At 46.4% G+C, this 18,006-nt stretch overlaps 1 protein-coding gene across 1 annotated transcript in view; it reads right to left on the bottom strand.

The window, feature by feature from the left end:
* Positions 1-4,190: 4,190 nt before the first annotated feature.
* Positions 4,191-18,006, bottom strand: part of LOC139407609 (mesoderm induction early response protein 2-like) — a 29,981-nt gene continuing 16,165 nt past the window's right edge. Inside the window, exons 9-12 of the mRNA XM_071151436.1 lie at positions 14,425-14,519; positions 14,100-14,230; positions 13,462-13,559; positions 4,191-6,262 (exon numbers count right to left, since the gene is read on the bottom strand). Coding sequence (XP_071007537.1) covers positions 5,784-6,262; positions 13,462-13,559; positions 14,100-14,230; positions 14,425-14,519 — 803 coding nt within the window. The 3' untranslated portion in view covers positions 4,191-5,783. The remainder of the gene's footprint in view (positions 6,263-13,461; positions 13,560-14,099; positions 14,231-14,424; positions 14,520-18,006) is intronic.

The following is an 18,006-nucleotide window of genomic DNA, read 5'->3' as shown; positions in this document are numbered from 1 at the left end:
CATACAAGACCACTGATAATCTCCCTCGATCTGGGGCTCCACGCAAGATCTCACCCCGTGGGGTCAAAATGATCACAAGAACGGTGAGCAAAAATCCCAGAACCACACGGGGGGACCTAGTGAATGACCTGCAAAGAGCTGGGACCAAAGTAACAAAGCCAACCATCAGTAACACACTACGCCGCCAGGGACTCAAATCCTGCAGTGCCAGACGTGTCCCCCTGCTTAAGCCAGTACATGTCCAGGCCCGTCTGAAGTTTGCTAGAGAGCATTTGGATGATCCAGAAGAAGATTGGGAGAATGTCATATGGTCAGATGAAACCAAAATATAACATTTTGGTAAAAACTCAACTCGTTGTGTTTGGAGGACAAAGAATGCTGAGTTGCATCCAAAGAACACCATACCTACTGTGAAGCATGGGGGTGGAAACATCATGCTTTGGGGCTGTTTTTCTGCAAAGGGATCAGGACGACTGATCCGTGTAAAGGAAAGAATTAATGGGGCCATGTATCGTGAGATTTTGAGTGAAAACCTCCTTCCATCAGCAAGGGCATTGAAGATGAAACTTGGCTGGGTCTTTCAGCATGACAATGATCCCAAACACACGAAGGAGTGGCTTCGTAAGAAGCATTTGAAGGTCCTGGAGTGGCCTAGCCAGTCTCCAGATCTCAACCCCATAGAACATCTTTGGAGGGAGTTGAAAGTCCGTGTTGCCCAGCAACAGCCCCAAAACATCACTGCTCTAGAGGAGATCTGCATGGAGGAATGGGCCAAAATACCAGCAACAGTGTGTGAAAACCTTGGGAAGACTTACAGAAAATGTATGACCTCTGTCATTGCAAACAAAGCGTATATAACAAAGTATTGAGAAACTTTTGTTATTGACCAAATACTTATTTTCCACCATAATTTGCAAATAAATTCATAAAAAAATCCTACAATGTGATTTTCAGGATTTTTTTTCTCATTTTGTCTGTCATAGTTGAAGTGTACCTATGATGAAAATTACAGGCCTCTCTCATCTTTTTAAGTGGGAGAACATGCACAATTGGTGGCTGACTAAATACTTTTTTGCCCCACTGTATACCGCTTGCTAAAATGCTTGCCTTAGTAAGACATCTACCCCCTCCTCTGTTCCCTGACATGACTGAAGCGCCATCGAAACAAAAACCCACACACAGAGTGGGATCCAACTCCAGGGGTTACAACACTTTAAGTATTTTCAGAGAAATTCCTTGTGCAGACAAATCAGCGTTTCCATAAACCCAACAGCTCTTTCTTTTATCATTCCAGCATGAATGTATCAGATAAACACAGCAATAAGTTCTCGTTTAGATTGAACTTTATATTCATCTGCTAGTATGGCAAAATACGTGGAAGGTGCAGAAGGAACTTCATATTTTATCCTGCACAGTAACAATGATGCACACTCTAGCAACTCGTTCTGAATTTCGGGGCTCATAAGCGTGGCATTGCGAGGTATCTCATTAAGCCTGTTTTGTATTTCTGAGTCATACTTTGAGATGAAATTGAAGATTTCTAAAAAGTGACCAATGTTGATTACCTCTATTCGGTTTCTCTATGCCCTCTGAGTGGAATATCCTGCTTTGCACACATTAGGACCATATCTATGACCACTTTAACATGGGCACGGTTTCTTTCTATAAAATCCATGTTTGCATCGCCATGTATTTGGTTCAACACAGTCCCACAACTTCTAGGCCCATGGATCGCCTTGTAGGATTCAAATTTTGCAAGGGCACTAGCATGTCATTTACTATTCTCATGTTTGCAGCAAGCATTTCTTGTGAGTTTCCAGTTTTTAAATCCTTCTCATTCACATCTGAATTCGACATTTGTCCCAGGAAAGTACCTACAAAACTTACAATAAATGGTATATTTTTCTTTACTATACTCAATCCACACGAACTGGTCATACCACCTTGAAGAGAAGCAGTGTGATTTGCCGTTTATCATACTTGAAGGGAACTTTGCTAGCTTTGGTTGACAGGCTGGTTCATCAACAGCAGACAAATCTGTTGGTGGACCTACTGCAGGTTCACCCCCACCCGCAGCATCAAGACCGAGAGGAGACGGTGGGGTAGGCAAGCATGCCTGGCTCAACGTGGCATTGGCGGTTGTGATGGCGATTGCGGTTGTTTCTATCCTGGGGCCACCTGTTAATGTCTCATTCTGGAGGCTATCGGTAGATTGATCTAAATTATTTTCTGGTACACACTCTTTTTCCTCCAGACGTCTGCGATCGACATTTGGTTTGCCATTGCTAGAACTACTAAATTACCTTAGCTGGTGAGTCAATTCGAGTAAGCTAGCGTGGTAGAGCTTGCTACCTTATGCGCTACAAAGTTTATCCACGTGATGTTGTTTAGGTAAACCACAGTACGATTTTTATTTTTATTTAACCAATAGTCCGAAACCAAGTTGATTGTTGCGGACTATTTCTTTGTTACATTATATTAAAATGACCCATATAATAATACATATCACATGCGTTTCTTTTAAACATGTAATAAAACAAATACAAATAAAAATTGTATATTGAATATTGAATAATAATACTAATATTAACTTTTTGGGGGTAGGCCTGAGATCAAATTGGCCTACCTGTGGCTACGCCGCTGGATCCAGGTGAACTTGAAGCCTGGTTATACCATAGGCATAGTAGAAAGGCCACTACTCTGGAGATCTGTTTGGGGTTTTCAGCTACTGGGTTATTTAGTATCGGTTCTATGTTAACCAAGTTGCTGCTGAATAACCTATACCCAAATGGTTATATACACAGTGAGTTATTCAACTACTATTATGGCACCACATAATCACAGGAATGATTTTTTGTATTGCCTATGTGGGTATAATCTTGGTTAACCCAGAACTAGAAACTCTTGTAATTTGGTCAGATAAGTAGTCTGTCCATTAAGATTAATTTGGGTACAATGTTGTAAGTTTGATTCAAGTCTTGTGTGCAGTTTTGCACACAAGACTATGATTCAAGTACTTGTGTGTGTGTGTGTGTGTGGTCTAACTTTACAATCCTTTTGGGTTCCAAAAGTCCCCACAAGGAAAAAGTGGGGACATTTCACATTCCCCAAAAGAAAAAATGCTATTTTAGGTTTAGGGGTTAGATTCACAGGAGGTTGGTGGCACCTTAATTTGGGAGCACGGGCTCATGGTAATGGCTGGAGAGGGGGATTAGTGGAATGGAATCAAATATATCAAACATGGTTTCCATGTGTTTTATGCCATTATATTTGCTCCGTTCCAGATATTATTATGAGCTGTGCTCCCCTCAACAGCCTCCTGTGGTTAGATTTAGGGTTAGGGTTACAATTACTGTAGGGTTAGGGTTACAATTAGGGTTACAGGCTGACTACACTGCTCGTGTCACGTGCGCGAGCGTTGCAAAATACATTTTGAAATCTATATTATTTAATTATTGCACCCACACTGCTCGCGCAGGCCAATGAGCGTCTGCGTGGCCAAGGGCTAAAATAGAAGTCAGTTCTATGTGTGACACAGATCGCGCTGCAAGTCCTGCCTCTCTTATCTCCTCATTGGTTATACCCACATGGGTGACTGAAAGACGAACGAGGTCAGTGGTGGTAATGCACCTAATTTATGAAAGTTGCCAATCGCAAAATAAAGTCAAGAGAAGAAAAAGCCTAGGAGAGATGACTAGAAAAGATTTGGTTGACCATTTATGTGTGGATTAATTGTCGGAGTAGAGGACCTTGTGCATTTCAGGCAAAATAACAACTTGGTGTTTATATCACAGGACAAATAAGCTAGCAACAGCAAGCTAGCTAAATTTAACAAATTAGCTAGCAAGTGCAAGCTAGCAAGCTAAATTGCCATAAATGTTTTAATGCTTTTCGACATGTCCCCAAATGAATGTCATTGGTTCAGAGTTTATTTGATATTTTAACCTGCGTGTTGTGTTTGTGTGGGGACAAAATACATTTATGCACGATGGTGCATGCGCGCAGCCAGTTTGGGTTCCGTGTTAGGCATTAAGATTAGTGTTAGGAGTTAGGGTTGTGTTTAGTTTAAGGGTTAGGGGTTTAGGGAAAATAGGATTTTGAATCGGTATACATTTTTTGATCACTTCGATAGAAAAAAAAATGTGTGTGTGTGTGAGTGTGTATGTGCAATGACTGATTGTCAACATGTGTATTTTTAATAGGTTATTTTTTTATTTTTTTTTTACAAAATATAATAATTATAATTACAAACCAACATAAACAGAAGAAGTTCGATATAAATGCTAAAAAATAATAAACAAAAGCTGTGTTTCTACTCCCTTTCCTGCCCCGATAGTCAACATCCAGAACCTCCTGTAAACGGTTGGAGAAAACACAGATCTAGAACAGCTTAGGTCAGAGCAGGGAGTAGAGGATGACCACACCTATAAAAAATAAATAAAGACATGGAGTTTTCCTGCTGTCAGGGCAGAGAGCACAGGGGACGTATTCTCTCCGGGCCCACCTGAGCAGGGGTTGTGAAGCAGGCAGGCTCTCTTCAGACTATGTGACAGCCGAGATCCTCTAGTGGCAGGATACTGTAGAGCATCACTGAAACCTGGGGACTGTATAGCTAGCTATATATCACATTCTCCATCTGCAACATTGTTAATATTGCATCCTTCTGAACACACACGTTTTGGGTTGATGTCCTTCAATGCCATTGGGCTTTTTCAATGACTGTTACCCCCAAGGTTGCATGTGTGATTCAGGGTAATATCCAACACTTAATCACACAACAGGAGTGGAGATACATGGAAGAAGCCAGAGGCTACAAAACCTGAGTAACTGTGTATTCAGTGACTTACCTACAGTAACATGTACGATAATGCGCAAAACACAGGCTAACGTGCCTATCATGGTTGTCAGGCAATTGTGAGAGTTTGGTTCTGTACAAGACCTTTCAAATGTCAACATAAACTAGAAAGAACACAAAAGTATTCCCATCACAAACTCTGGTTTCTTATTGCAAACCTTCCAAGACATTTCTGAACAACAAGGAACAAGAAAATAAAAACAGTGACAATCTCAAAAGCATTGTTTCATGGTATTCTTATACAGATCTTTCCTTTTAAACAGACTGTATACAAAACCTTCAGTTTCAGTTGTGGATGTTCAAGAGGTGGAACCACAGTGAACTAGGGAGACTGATCCTACCTAAGAGGTCCACAGTCAGAGTGGTGAAGAGACATACAAGTGCAGACTGAACACTGCTCATAGAAACAGCCTTATCAGATCTGATAGCGGGAGAACATCTCTTGTGGACATACTGCTATAATATGGCATCCAGGTCATGCTGTCTGTCTGCTGCTCATTGTTCCCAGGAAATGTTGGGAAATCAGTGAGGGATGTTACATCTGTCTCTAGTTCTGCTCTGGAAGAGGAGGAGGCCACTGCAAAGAACATCAGGACAGTTGCTTTGGCCTTGGAGCTATCAACAAGCCCACCTGCTTTTCCAGTACCAACATTACCTAAGAATTCTCTAAGAACTGGGAACATCCCTGTAGAACGACTGGCCTTCCAGAACAGACAGGTAGGTAAGCCATTGTGCTTATGTTCAGTGGGAGTCCCCCCTAGTAAACACTATGATACAGGTATGCCCATCTCCCCGTAAAAACATAGTTTTCACACCAACACGAGTAAGCTCTGGTCCAAGTTTACTTCAACAGGCAATAATTAGAAGTACAGACAACCCAGGTGTTATTGGAATGTTCTCCAGAGTAAAGACACCCTTCTTCCTCCCCTTACTGTGTGAGAGAGCGGGGGTGCTGGACGGGAGAGGGGCACAGGGCTGAGGGACACAGGTAACTGCTGATGGCCCCAAAGTCAGAAGTGATAGAGACTGAGGGGGCAATGGCGGGTGAGGTCTGGGGGATGGAGGGCAGGGAGAAATCTATCTGCAACCCCTGGGAGTCCCCATTCTCTGGCCCCATGGACAGGCCATCTGGAAGGAAAGGCCCTAGCTGCAGCTGGTAGAAGCCAGAACCCAGGAGAGGAGGCTCCGCTGGGGGGCACGGGGAGCTGCAGCAGGGCAGTGAGGAGAGGTGGAGCTGGGCATGGGGCGAGGTGGGACTGTGGCCCGGGCTGGAACAGTTCAGAGAGGGCTCCTGCTGCAGGTCCTCCAGAGGGGGGAGTGGAGAGAAGTGGCTGAACAGCTGCTCCCTCAGTGGGCTGGGGCAAGGAGCGCCACACAGCTCCAACACCTCCATCCCCATCTCAGCATCTAGACAAGCAGAGAAGAATTACTAAAGAGAGACTCGAACAAGCACTACCTCAACGGTAACAGACAGAGCACATGTGGCACTAACAGGTTTCTATCCAACCATTTCATGCGGATTAATTACCTGACGCATTAAAAAAACCTCTTGATCGGCCTGATGGAAACAGCACATTTGCTGTGTAAAATGTCCCAATGTCGACAAAACAAAATAAGCTAGACAAGGGTGGATATATGTTTGTCTGTGAAATAGATTATGCGACAATTGTGGTGGAAACGCATTTATGAGCAAATGTTACGTTGTACTACCACCACAACGTGGAAAATCAGTTAATAGGGAGATTAAATAAGTTATGAACTTCGTTAAAAAAACTCAACCATCTAGACACAATACCACATAATGACGAAGTGAAAACATGTTTTAGAAAGTTTAGCAGATTTCTTGAAAATGAAATACACTACATGACCAAAAGTATGTGGACACATGCTCAAACGAACATCTCATTCCAAAATCATGGGAATCAACATGGAGTTGGTCCCCCCTTTACTGCTATAACAGCCTCCACTCTTCTGGAAAGGCTTTCCACTAGATGATGGAACATTGCTGAGGGGACTTGCTTCCATTCAGCCACAAGAGCAATAGAGAGGTCGGGCAATGAGGCCTGGCTCACAGTCGGCGTTCAAACCCCTCTTTTACGATACTGCTACTCTCTGTTTATCATATATGCATAGTCACTTTAACCATATCTACATGTACATACTACCTCAATCAGCCCGACTAACCGGTGCCTGTATATAGCCTCGTTACTGTATATAGCCTCGCTACTGTTTATAGCCTCGCTACTGTTTATAGCCTTGCTACTGTTATAGCCTCGCTACTGTTAATAGCCTCGCTACTGTTAATAGCCTCGCTACTGTTAATAGCCTCGCTACTGTTTATAGCCTCGCTACTGTTTATAGGCTCGCTACTGTATATAGCCTCGCTACTGTTATAGCCTCGCTACTGTTATAGTCTCACTACTGTATATAGCCTCACTACTGTATATAGCCTCACTACTGTATATAGCCTCGCTACTGTTATAGCCTCGTTACTGTATATAGCCTCACTACTGTATATTTTTCACTGTCTTTTTGACTGTTGTTTTTATTTCTTTACTGACCTATTGTTCACCTAATACCTTTTTTTGCACTATTGGTTAGAGCCTGTAAGTAAGCATTTCACTGTAAGGTCTACACCTGTTGTATTTGGCACACGTGACAAATAAACTTTTATTTGATTCATCTCAAAGGTGTTCGATGGAATTGAGGCCAGGGTTCTGTGCAGGCCAGTCAAGTTCTTCCACACCGATCTCGCCAAACCATTTCTGTATGGACCTGACATTGTGCACAGAGATATTGTCATGCTGAAACCGGAAAGGGCCTTCCCCAAACTGTTGCCACAAAGTTGGAAGCACAGAATAGTCTAGAATGTCATTATATGCTGTAGCATTAAGATTTCCCTTCACTAGAACTAAGGGATCTAGCCCGAACCATGAAAAACAGCCCCAGATCATTATACCTCCTCTACCAAACTGTAACATTTGCAATATGAATCGGAGCAGACAGCGTTCTCCTGGCATCCGCCAAACACATATTAATCTGTCGGACTGCCAAATGGTGAAGCGTGATTCATCAGTCCAGTTTCCACTAGTCCAGGATTGAAACCACAATCACAATACCTTGTAGCTCAACTGAGCTACAAGGGACAATCAGCTCTTTACAAAATGTTATGGTTTCAGACTCAAAGTACAATATAACAAAGCTGGTGAACATGGTAAGCACATCATGGTAAAGTCTACACTTGTTGTATTTGGCGCATGTGACAAAAAAACATTTTATTTTATCAGTTATAGAATTAGAATTAATAAAATAATTTAAATAAAATATTCATTAAATATTTTAGGTTAAACTATTGTGAGGAAGCCAAAACAAAACTTTAAAATCTAACCCTCCAATGAGACTTTTCATGAGCCCTAAGTTTAAATTATGGTTTGGTAGATTTCCTGCAACTTCCTGACCTAAGAAGCATAATGCTTGTATTTGGTATTTAACCTTCTTATTTATTTACAATGACAGCCTACCCCAGCCAAACCTGGATGACACTGGGCCAACTGTGCGCCGCCCTATGGGACTCCCAAAACATTTTGTGTGAACTGGTTGAATCTGACTGCCTATTAAACACTGCACCCAGGACTCCAGTGGGTTTAGTATGTGCTAGGTAGGTCAGGCACAGTTTGAGTCTTTACCTGGTGGCCCTGCCAGGTTAGAGTCTTTACCTGGTGGTCCTGCCTGGTTAGTCTTTACCTGGTGGCCCTGCCTGGTTAGTCTTTACCTGGTGGCCCTGCCAGGTTAGAGTCTTTACCTGGTGGCCCTGCTAGGTTAGAGTCTTTACCTGGTGGCCCTGCCAGGTTAGAGTATTTACCTGGTGGCCCTGCCTGGTTAGTCTTTACCTGGTGGCCCTGCCAGGTTAGAGTCTTTACCTGGTGGCCCTGCCTGGTTAGAGTCTTTACCTGGTGGCCCTGCCTGGTTAGTCTTTACCTGGTGGCCCTGCCAGGTTAGAGTCTTTACCTGGTGGCCCTGCCTGGTTAGTCTTTACCTGGTGGCCCTGCCTGGTTAGAGTCTTTACCTGGTGGCCCTGCCTGGTTAGAGTCTTTACCTGGTGGCCCTGCCTGGTTAGTCTTTACCTGGTGGCCCTGCCTGGTTAGTCTTTACCTGGTGGCCCTGCCTGGTTAGTCTTTACTTGATGGCCCTGCCTGGTTAGTCTTTACCTGGTGGCCCTGCCTGGTTAGTCTTTACCTGGTGGCCCTGCCAGGTTAGAGTCTTTACCTGGTGGCCCTGCCTGGTTAGTCTTTACCTGGTGGCCCTGCCTGGTTAGAGTCTTTACCTGGTGGCCCTGCCTGGTTAGTCTTTACCTGGTGGCCCTGCCTGGTTAGTCTTTACCTGGTGGCCCTGCCTGGTTAGTCTTTACCTGGTGGCCCTGCCTGGTTAGTCTTTACCTGGTGGCCCTGCCTGGTTAGTCTTTACCTGGTGGCCCTGCCTGGTTAGTCTTTACCTGGTGGCCCTGCCTGGTTAGTCTTTACCTAGTGGCCCTGCCTGGTTAGTCTTTACCTGGTGGCCCTGCCTGGTTAGAGTCTTTACCTGGTGGCCCTGCCTGGTTAGAGTCTTTACTTGGTGGCCCTGCCTGGTTAGAGTCTTTACCTGGTGGCCCTGCCTGGTTAGAGTATTTACCTGGTGGCCCTGCCAGGTTAGAGTCTTTACCTGGTGGCCCTGCCTGGTTAGTCTTTACCTGGTGGCCCTGCCTGGTTAGAGTATTTACCTGGTGGCCCTGCCTGGTTAGTCTTTACCTGGTGGCCCTGCCTGGTTAGTCTTTACCTGGTGGCCCTGCCTGGTTAGAGTCTTTACCTGGTGGCCCTGCCTGGTTAGAGTCTTTACCTGGTGGCCCTTCCTGGTTAGTCTTTACCTGGTGGCCCTGCATGGTTAGTCTTTACCTGGTGGCCCTGCCTGGTTAGTCTTTACCTGGTGGCTGTGTCTGGTTAGAGTCTTTGCTGACCCCTCCTGTCTCAGCCTCCAGTATTTATGCTGCAGTAGTTTATGTGTCGGTGGGCTAGGATCAGTTTGTTATATCTGGAGTACTTCTCCTGTCCTAATCGGTGTCCTGTGTGAATCTAAGTGTGTGTTCTCTAATTCTCTCCTTCTCTCTTTCTTTCTCTCTCTCGGAGGACCTGAGCCCTAGGACCATGCCCCAGGACTACCTGGCATGATGACTCCTTGCTGTCCCCAGTCCACCTGACCGTGCTGCTGCTCCAGTTTCAACTTTTCTGCCTTATTATTATTCGACCATGCTGGTCATTTATGAACATTTGAACATCTTGGTCATGTTCTGTTATAATCTCCACCCGGCACAGCCAGAAGAGGACTGGCCACCCCACATAGCCTGGTTCCTCTTTAGGTTTCTTCCTAGGTTTTGGCCTTTCTAGGGAGTTTTTCCTAGCCACCGTGCTTCTACACCTGCATTGCTTGCTGTTTGGGGTTTTAGGCTGGGTTTCTGTACAGCACTTTGAGATATCAGCTGATGTACAAAGGGCTATATATAAATACATTTGATTTGATTTGCCTGGTGGCCCTGCCTGCTTAGAGTCTTTGCCTGGTTAGTCTTTACCTGGTGGCCCTGCCTGGTTAGTCTTTACCTGGTGGCCCTGCCTGGTTAGTCTTTACTTGGTGGCCCTGCCTGGTTAGAGTCTTTACCTGGTGGCCCTGCCTGGTTAGAGTCTTTACCTGGTGGCCCTGCCTGGTTAGAGTCTTTACCTGGTGGCCCTGCCTGGTTAGAGTCTTTACCTGGTGGCCCTGTCTGGTTAGAATCTTTACCTGGTGGCCCTGCCTGGTTAGAGTCTTTACCTGGTGGCCCTGCCTGGTTAGAGTCTTTACCTGGTGGCCCTGCCTGGTTAGAATCTTTACCTAGTGGCCCTGCCTGGTAAGAGTTTTTACCTAGTGGCCCTGCCTGGTTAGAATCTTTACCTAGTGGCCCTGCCTGGTTAGAGTCTTTACCTGGTGGCCCTGCCTGGTTAGTCTTTACTTGGTGGCCCTGCCTGGTTAGAGTCTTTACCTGGTTGCCCTGCCTGGTTAGTCTTTACCTGGTGGCCCTGCCTGGTTAGAGTCTTTACCTGGTGGCCCTGTCTGGTAAGAGTTTTTACCTAGTGGCCTTGCCTGGTTAGTCTTTACCTGGTGGCCCTGCCTGGTTAGAGTTTTTACCTGGTGGCCCCATCTGGTTAGATTCTTTACCTTGTGGCCCTGCCTGGTTAGAGTGGCCTGTGTGCAGTGAGCTCAGGGCTTTAAGAGAAAGCGGGGCGTTCGTCTGCGACGGGGACGGCCCTCCTCCTCTGGAACGCCATGCCAACACAAAGGTAGAAACACCACAGGCAAACACGCAAACCAATGGGAAAACACAGATGCACACAGGTGGGATAAAACAATACATCAAAATGCTTCAAATCATATGTTCATGAATACAACACATCAAATTGAGGCAAACAATGTAATCAAGACAAATAATAATAAGACAAAGAGTGGGGTGGATATGAAGTGGTGAGAGGGTGGATGGCATGTATGACTATTACTTATGTATCCAGCTAACTCTTGTTACCTCTTAAAACAAGCTGTAGTGTTTGTGGAGTGTTGGTTTCAGTTTTTTTTTCTTTACAAACATGTTTTTTTAAATGATTTGTTATATTTTTATCTCTATTGTGATCACTGCATTGTTGGGAAAGAGCTCTCAAGGTAAGAATTGCACTGTACTATACACCTTTTGTATCCTGTGCACATGGCGAATAAACTCTGAAACTTGAATGATCTGGGGCAGGGATCAAGGCCAGAGCTGTGGTATATGACTGGGGCTAGAGAAGGGGCTAAGGGCAGGGTCCAGGGCTGTGGTATAGGACTGGGGCTAGAGAAGGGGCTAAGGGCAGGGTCCAGGGCTGTGGTATATGACTGGGGCTAGAGAAGGGGCTAAGGGCAGGGTCCAGGGCTGTGGTATAGGACTGGGGCTAGAGAAGGGGTTAAGGGCAGGGTCCAGGGCTGTGGTATAGGACTGGGGCTAGAGAAGGGGCTAAGGGCAGGGTCCAAGGCTGTGGTATAGGACTGGGGCTAGAGAAGGGGCTACGGGCAGGGTCCAGGGCTGTGGTATAGGACTGGGGCTAGAGAAGGGGCTAAGGGCAGGGTCCAGGGCTGTGGTATAGGACTGGGGCTAGAGAAGGGGCTAAGGGCAGGGTCCAGGGCTGTGGTATAGGACTGGGGCTAGAGAAGGGGCTAAGGGCAGGGTCCAGGGCTGTGGTATAGGACTGGGGCTAGAGAAGGGGCTAAGGGCAGGGTCCAGGGCTGTGGTATAGGACTGGGGCTAGAGAAGGGGTTAAGGGCAGGGTCCAGGGCTGTGGTTAAGGACTGGGGCTAGAGAAGGGGCTAAGGGCAGGGTCCAGGGCTGTGGTTAAGGACTGGGGCTAGAGAAGGGGCTAAGGGCAGGAAACAAGGCCAGGGCTGTGGTATAGGACTGGGGCTAGAGAAGGGGTTAAGGGCAGGGTCCAGGGCTGTGGTATAGGACTGGGGCTAGAGAAGGGGTTAAGGGCAGGGTCCAAGGCTGTGGTATAGGACTGGGGCTAGAGAAGGGGCTAAGGGCAGGGTCCAGGGCTGTGGTATAGGACTGGGGCTAGAGAAGGGGCTAAGGGCAGGGTCCAGGGCTGTGGTATAGGACTGGGGCTAGAGAAGGGGCTAAGGGCAGGGATCAAGGCCAGGGCTGTGGTATAGGACTGGGGCTAGAGAAGGGGCTAAGGGCAGGGTCCAGGGCTGTGGTATAGGACTGGTGCTAGAGAAGGGGTTAAGGGCAGGGTCCAGGGCTGTGGTATAGGACTGGGGATAGAGAAGGGGTTAATGGCAGGGTCCAGGGCTGTGGTATAGGACTGGGGCTAGAGAAGGGGTTAAGGGCAGGGTCCAGGGCTGTGGTATAGGACTGGGGCTAGAGAAGGGGTTAAGGGCAGGGTCCAGGGCTGTGGTATAGGACTGGTGCTAGAGAAGGGGTTAAGGGCAGGGTCCAGGGCTGTGGTATAGGACTGGTGCTAGAGAAGGGGCTAAGGGCAGGGTCCAGGGCTGTGGTATAGGACTGGGGCTAGAGAAGGGGCTAAGGGCAGGGTCCAGGGCTGTGGTATAGGACTGGGGCTAGAGAAGGGGTTAAGGGCAGGGTCCAGGGCTGTGGTATAGGACTGGTGCTAGAGAAGGGGTTAAGGGCAGGGTCCAGGGGTGTGGTATAGGACTGGGGCTAGAGAAGGGGTTAAGGGCAGGGTCCAGGGCTGTGGTATAGGACTGGGGCTAGAGAAGGGGCTAAGGGCAGGGTCCAGGGCTGTGGTATAGGACTGGTGCTAGAGAAGGGGCTAAGGGCAGGGTCCAGGGCTGTGGTATAGGACTGGTGCTAGAGAAGGGGCTAAGGGCAGGGTCCAGGGCTGTGGTATAGGACTGGGGCTAGAGAAGGGGCTAAGGGCAGGGTCCAGGGCTGTGGTATAGGACTGGGGCTAGAGAAGGGGCTAAGGGCAGGGTCCAGGGCTGTGGTATAGGACTGGGGCTAGAGAAAGGGCTAAGGGCAGGGTCCAGGGCTTGGGTTATGGGATAACCAGGGAAGGGGTTACCTTGCTTGTCCAGATCTATGACTGGTGGATGGGAGGGGAGCTGAATCTGGGAGCACCCCTCCATCTCCCCAACCTCTCCATCCTGCTCTCCATCCTCCCTGGAAAACACAAAACAGAAGGAAACGGCTTGTGAAGGAAAAACCGTTCCAACTACACCTGAACTTGTCCAAGAAAACTAATTTCCATTCTCAGATTCAAACCATTTTGTTATTGTTATGAGTACTGAACACGACCCAGGACTCCCAGCATGATATCAGCTAAACATATCAAACATCTCTAGTCTGAAAACAATGACAATGGGGATGTTATATTGAGAGACACTACTTCTGCTTGTCTACACCTGTTATTTATTCTGATCAAGATGATCCTAATACATTCACCGTACAGTGAGTCTACACCTGGTACTAAAATGTGTCCGCTGTGTCCAGTGTCAGGATTTCCTTTTCCTGCGCTCTATTTAAATAAGCTATTATTCTGGGAATGATGCCAGGCTAAGGAGATGATCATGACAACAACTTGATGGTAGTGTCATAGTAGTGCCTGCAATTCTAAACTTTACTCAACTTGATGGTAGTATTTGCCAACTCAGCTGGCATTGAAATGGGGCTTGGCTCTCAGGTCGAGACAGTGCTACTCACATGCTCCCTGACTGCAGACTGTACTTCTTGCGGCCCAGCTTAGTGGTCTGCTGGGTGAAGTACTCGTGGCGATCCGACTTCTTCCACATGTAGTAATACTCCACACACTCACCCACCGAACGCGTGCGTACCTGACATATAAACACAGTGTGGTTTACTGTTTGCTATGGTATGAATCAGTGAGTTTTTTTGTCTGATCAATGGAGACAAGCAGGTTTGCACAGGCTATGCCAGTCTTGGCCATTACTTAAAAAAAGAGAATTTCAACTTTGTAGCAAATCAGGTTCGCCCCAAACCTGACGTTGGTAGTTTCTGTGCTGCTCACCTTATTGGCCTGAATGAGGTGGAAGTTCTTCCCATGAACTCGATAGCCATGTTCAAAGTTTCGACATTCCTCCTCGCTCCAGGCACACAGCTCCTCTGCACAGAAGACAACAGCAGTTGTCTCTGAACAGACTTAAATGAATTGTTTTGGAGTTATATTACAGGAGCTAACCACGTCAAGATGATTACTATTAATCCATTCACCCTTAGACCACCGCAGTGGGGCGGCGCACAACTGGCCCTGCGTCGTCCGGGTTTGGCCGGGGTAGGCCGTCATTGTAACTGACTTGCCTAGTTAAATAAAGGTTCTTTTAAAAAAAAAATCAAACAAACTCCTCTGACTGCTTGATTTCCATTATCTAGCTACACTAAATTACCAAAAGTATATGAACACCTGCTTGTCGAACATCTCATTCCAAAATCATGGGCATTAATATGGAGTTGGTCTCCCTTTGCTGCTACAACAGCCTCCACTCTTCTGGGAAGGCTTTCCACTAGATGTTGGAACATTGCTGCGGGGACTTGCTTCCATTCAGCCACAAGAGCATTAGTGAGGTCGGGCACTGATGTTGGGCGATGAGGCCTGGCTTACAGTCGGCGTTCCAATTCATTACAAAGGTGTTCGATTGGGTTGAGGTCAGGGCTCTGTGAAGGCCAGTCAAGACCTTTCACACCGATCTTGACAAACCATTTCTGTATGGACCTCACTTTGTGCACAGGGGGATTGTCATGCTGAAACAGGAAAGGGCCTTCCCCAAACTGTTAACACAAAGTTGGAAGCACAGAATCATCTAGAATGTCATTGTATGCTATAGCATTAAGAAGTCCCTTCACTGGAACTAAAGGGCCCGAAACATGAAAAACAGCGCCAGACCATTATTCCTCCACCACCAAACTTTGCAATTGGCACTATGCATTGGGGCAGGTAGCGTTCTCCTGGCATCCGCCAAACCCAGATTTGTCCATCGGATTGCCATATGGTGAGGCGTGATTCATCACTCCAGAGAACGTGTTTCCACTGCTCCAGATTCCAATGGCGGCGAGCTTTACACCACTCCAGCCGACGCTTGGCATTAAGCTTAAACCCGCATTAAGCCTAAAACATAGGCAACAAATGTAAGTTGGTAGATTTGTCAGCCTACACTGGAGAGGGCACAATTGGCTACATTTTAACCTACACTCTAGAGCTCAGCTGTTTTTTCATCGATAACTAGGGTATGAGCAGGGCTCACATATCACTAAATTGATCACTAACATTTTGAAGCTGAGCCATTTGCTTGTGCTCTGCTACGCAGTACAGAGACTAAGATCATAACATGGTGTCAGAAGTGCTTCAACCTCGTCAAATATAAAACAGGAGACATTATTTAACAGAAAATAATAAATGTTCCTTGAGTTGTCTGAGTTTAGAGTGACAAAAAGTAGGTAACTGCGAACTGCTCTCTCATGACTCTTCATTGATGGCTGAGCCATTGCTATGGATACTCACAGACTCAAAGAGCCATGAGCAGAGCGAGCTGCGCGCAGGGAGCTTGTGACAGACAGAGAAGAGCAGCTAATGGATTTACTAACAGGCTCGGGCTTACGATGAATGCCCAAGCAGGGCTTTACTACACTTCCAGCTTGGATGTGTGCGGCAGAAATGCAGGATCCAAAACTATTTGTAGCGTTAGTCAAGATGACAGTAGGCCTAGGACGATACTAGTATCGCAATAACGAAGCAGAACTAACTCTCTGGTCCTTTAAAAAACCTGCTGTATGTAAAATATGATGTGCTATAAATTGGAATATAAATTAATGTATTTATTTATTCTGTTATTTTACCAGGTAAGTTGACTGAGAACACATTCTCATTTACAGCAACGACCTGGGGAATAGTTACAGGGGAGAGGAGGGGGATGAATGAGCCAATTGTAAACTGGGGATTATTAGGTGACCGTGATGGTTTGAGGGCCAGATTGGGAATTTAGCCAGGACACCGGGGTTAACACCCCTACTCTTACAATAAGTGCCATGTGATCTTTAATGACCTCAGAGAGTCAGGACACCCGTTTAACATCCCATCCTACACAGGGCAGTGTCCACATTCACTGGGAATTGGGATATTTTGTTTTTAGACCAGAGGAAATAGTGCCTCCTACTGGCCCTCCAACACCACTTCCAGCAGCATCTAGTCTCCCATCCAGGGACTGACCAAAGCAAACATAATGATGTTTGTTTCCTAAATTAGGGCTGTTTTCCTAAAGAAGTTACACTCGCTTGGTGTTTTGCTTTCTTGCCACGACACTAACGAGTATCGCGATACTGGTATCGTCCCGGCACTAGATGACAGATTCAAAAAGGTTTTCAGAGTAGGACTGCTGATATGAATACGATTACAAACCCTGGGATTTAGCTGAAATATTTGACCTAGGCAAATATATAAGTGTATTTTTAAGTTGTTGGTAACAGGGGTTCGTGGTGGGTCTATCAAATAATAGAATTTCGAAGGGAAAGCAAAGATTAAGCTTCAAAGAAACCAAAGAAGTTCCACGGTCCCACACAAAATGTTTATTTTTAATTCTCTGAAATGTAGAATACTAGCATCATTCAGAGACTAAACAGCTGTAGAGAATTAACACACAGGGGTGGTTATTGAGTTTTAGAAACTGGGTAGTTTGAGCCCTGGATGCTGATTGGCTGACAGCCGTGGTATATCAGACCGTATACCACGGGTATGACAAAACATTTATTTGTACTGCTCTAATTACGTTGGTAACCAGTTGATAATAGCAATAAGGCACCTCTGGGGTTTGTGATATATGGCCAATATACCGCGGCTAAGGGCTGTGTCCAGGCACTCCGCGTTGTGCCGTGCATAAGAACAGCTTTAGCCGTGGTACATTGGTTATATACCACACCAACTCAGGCCTTATTGCTTAAGAAGACTCTACAGGGATTGTGGTTGCTTCACTGTCTGTCCTCAAATTTGAAATTCCAATTAATAATTTGATGCCGGCCTCACGAGTGGCGCAGCGGTCTAAGGCACTGCATCACAGTGCTTGAGCTGTCACAACAGACCTGGGTTCGATCCCAGGCTGTCACAACCGGCCGTGACCGGGAGTCCCATAGAGAGGCGCACAATTGGCCTAGCGTCATCCGGGTTAGGGGAGGGTTTGGCCAGGGGAGGGTTTACTTGGCTCATCGCGCTCTAGTGACTCCTTGTGGCGGGCCGGGCGCCTGCAGGCTGACTTCGGTCGTCAATTGAACAGTGTTTCCTCCGACACATTGGTGCAGCTGGCTTCCAGGTTAAGCGGGTGGGTGTTAAGAAACGCTGTTTGGCGGGGAATATTATCGGAGGCCGCATGAATCGACCTTTGCCTCTCCCGAGTCCGTTGAGTGTGCGGCAATGAGACAAGGTCGTGATTGGATCGCAATTGTATATCACGAAATTGGGGAGAAAAGGGTAAAATACCAAAAATATAAAAATGTGAATAATAATTTGGTGCCGTTAATGAGTCATTGATATGAGTTAATAGACCAGTGGTTCTTAACCTGGGTTCGATCGAACCCCAGGGGTTCAGTGAGTCAGTCTCAGGGGTTC

This window comes from Oncorhynchus clarkii, chromosome 4, assembly GCF_045791955.1.
Source record: "Oncorhynchus clarkii lewisi isolate Uvic-CL-2024 chromosome 4, UVic_Ocla_1.0, whole genome shotgun sequence".
NCBI lineage: Eukaryota > Metazoa > Chordata > Actinopteri > Salmoniformes > Salmonidae > Oncorhynchus > Oncorhynchus clarkii.
The sequence above is the reverse complement of the archived record's forward strand: the minus strand, read 5'-3'. Positions and strand labels throughout refer to the sequence as shown.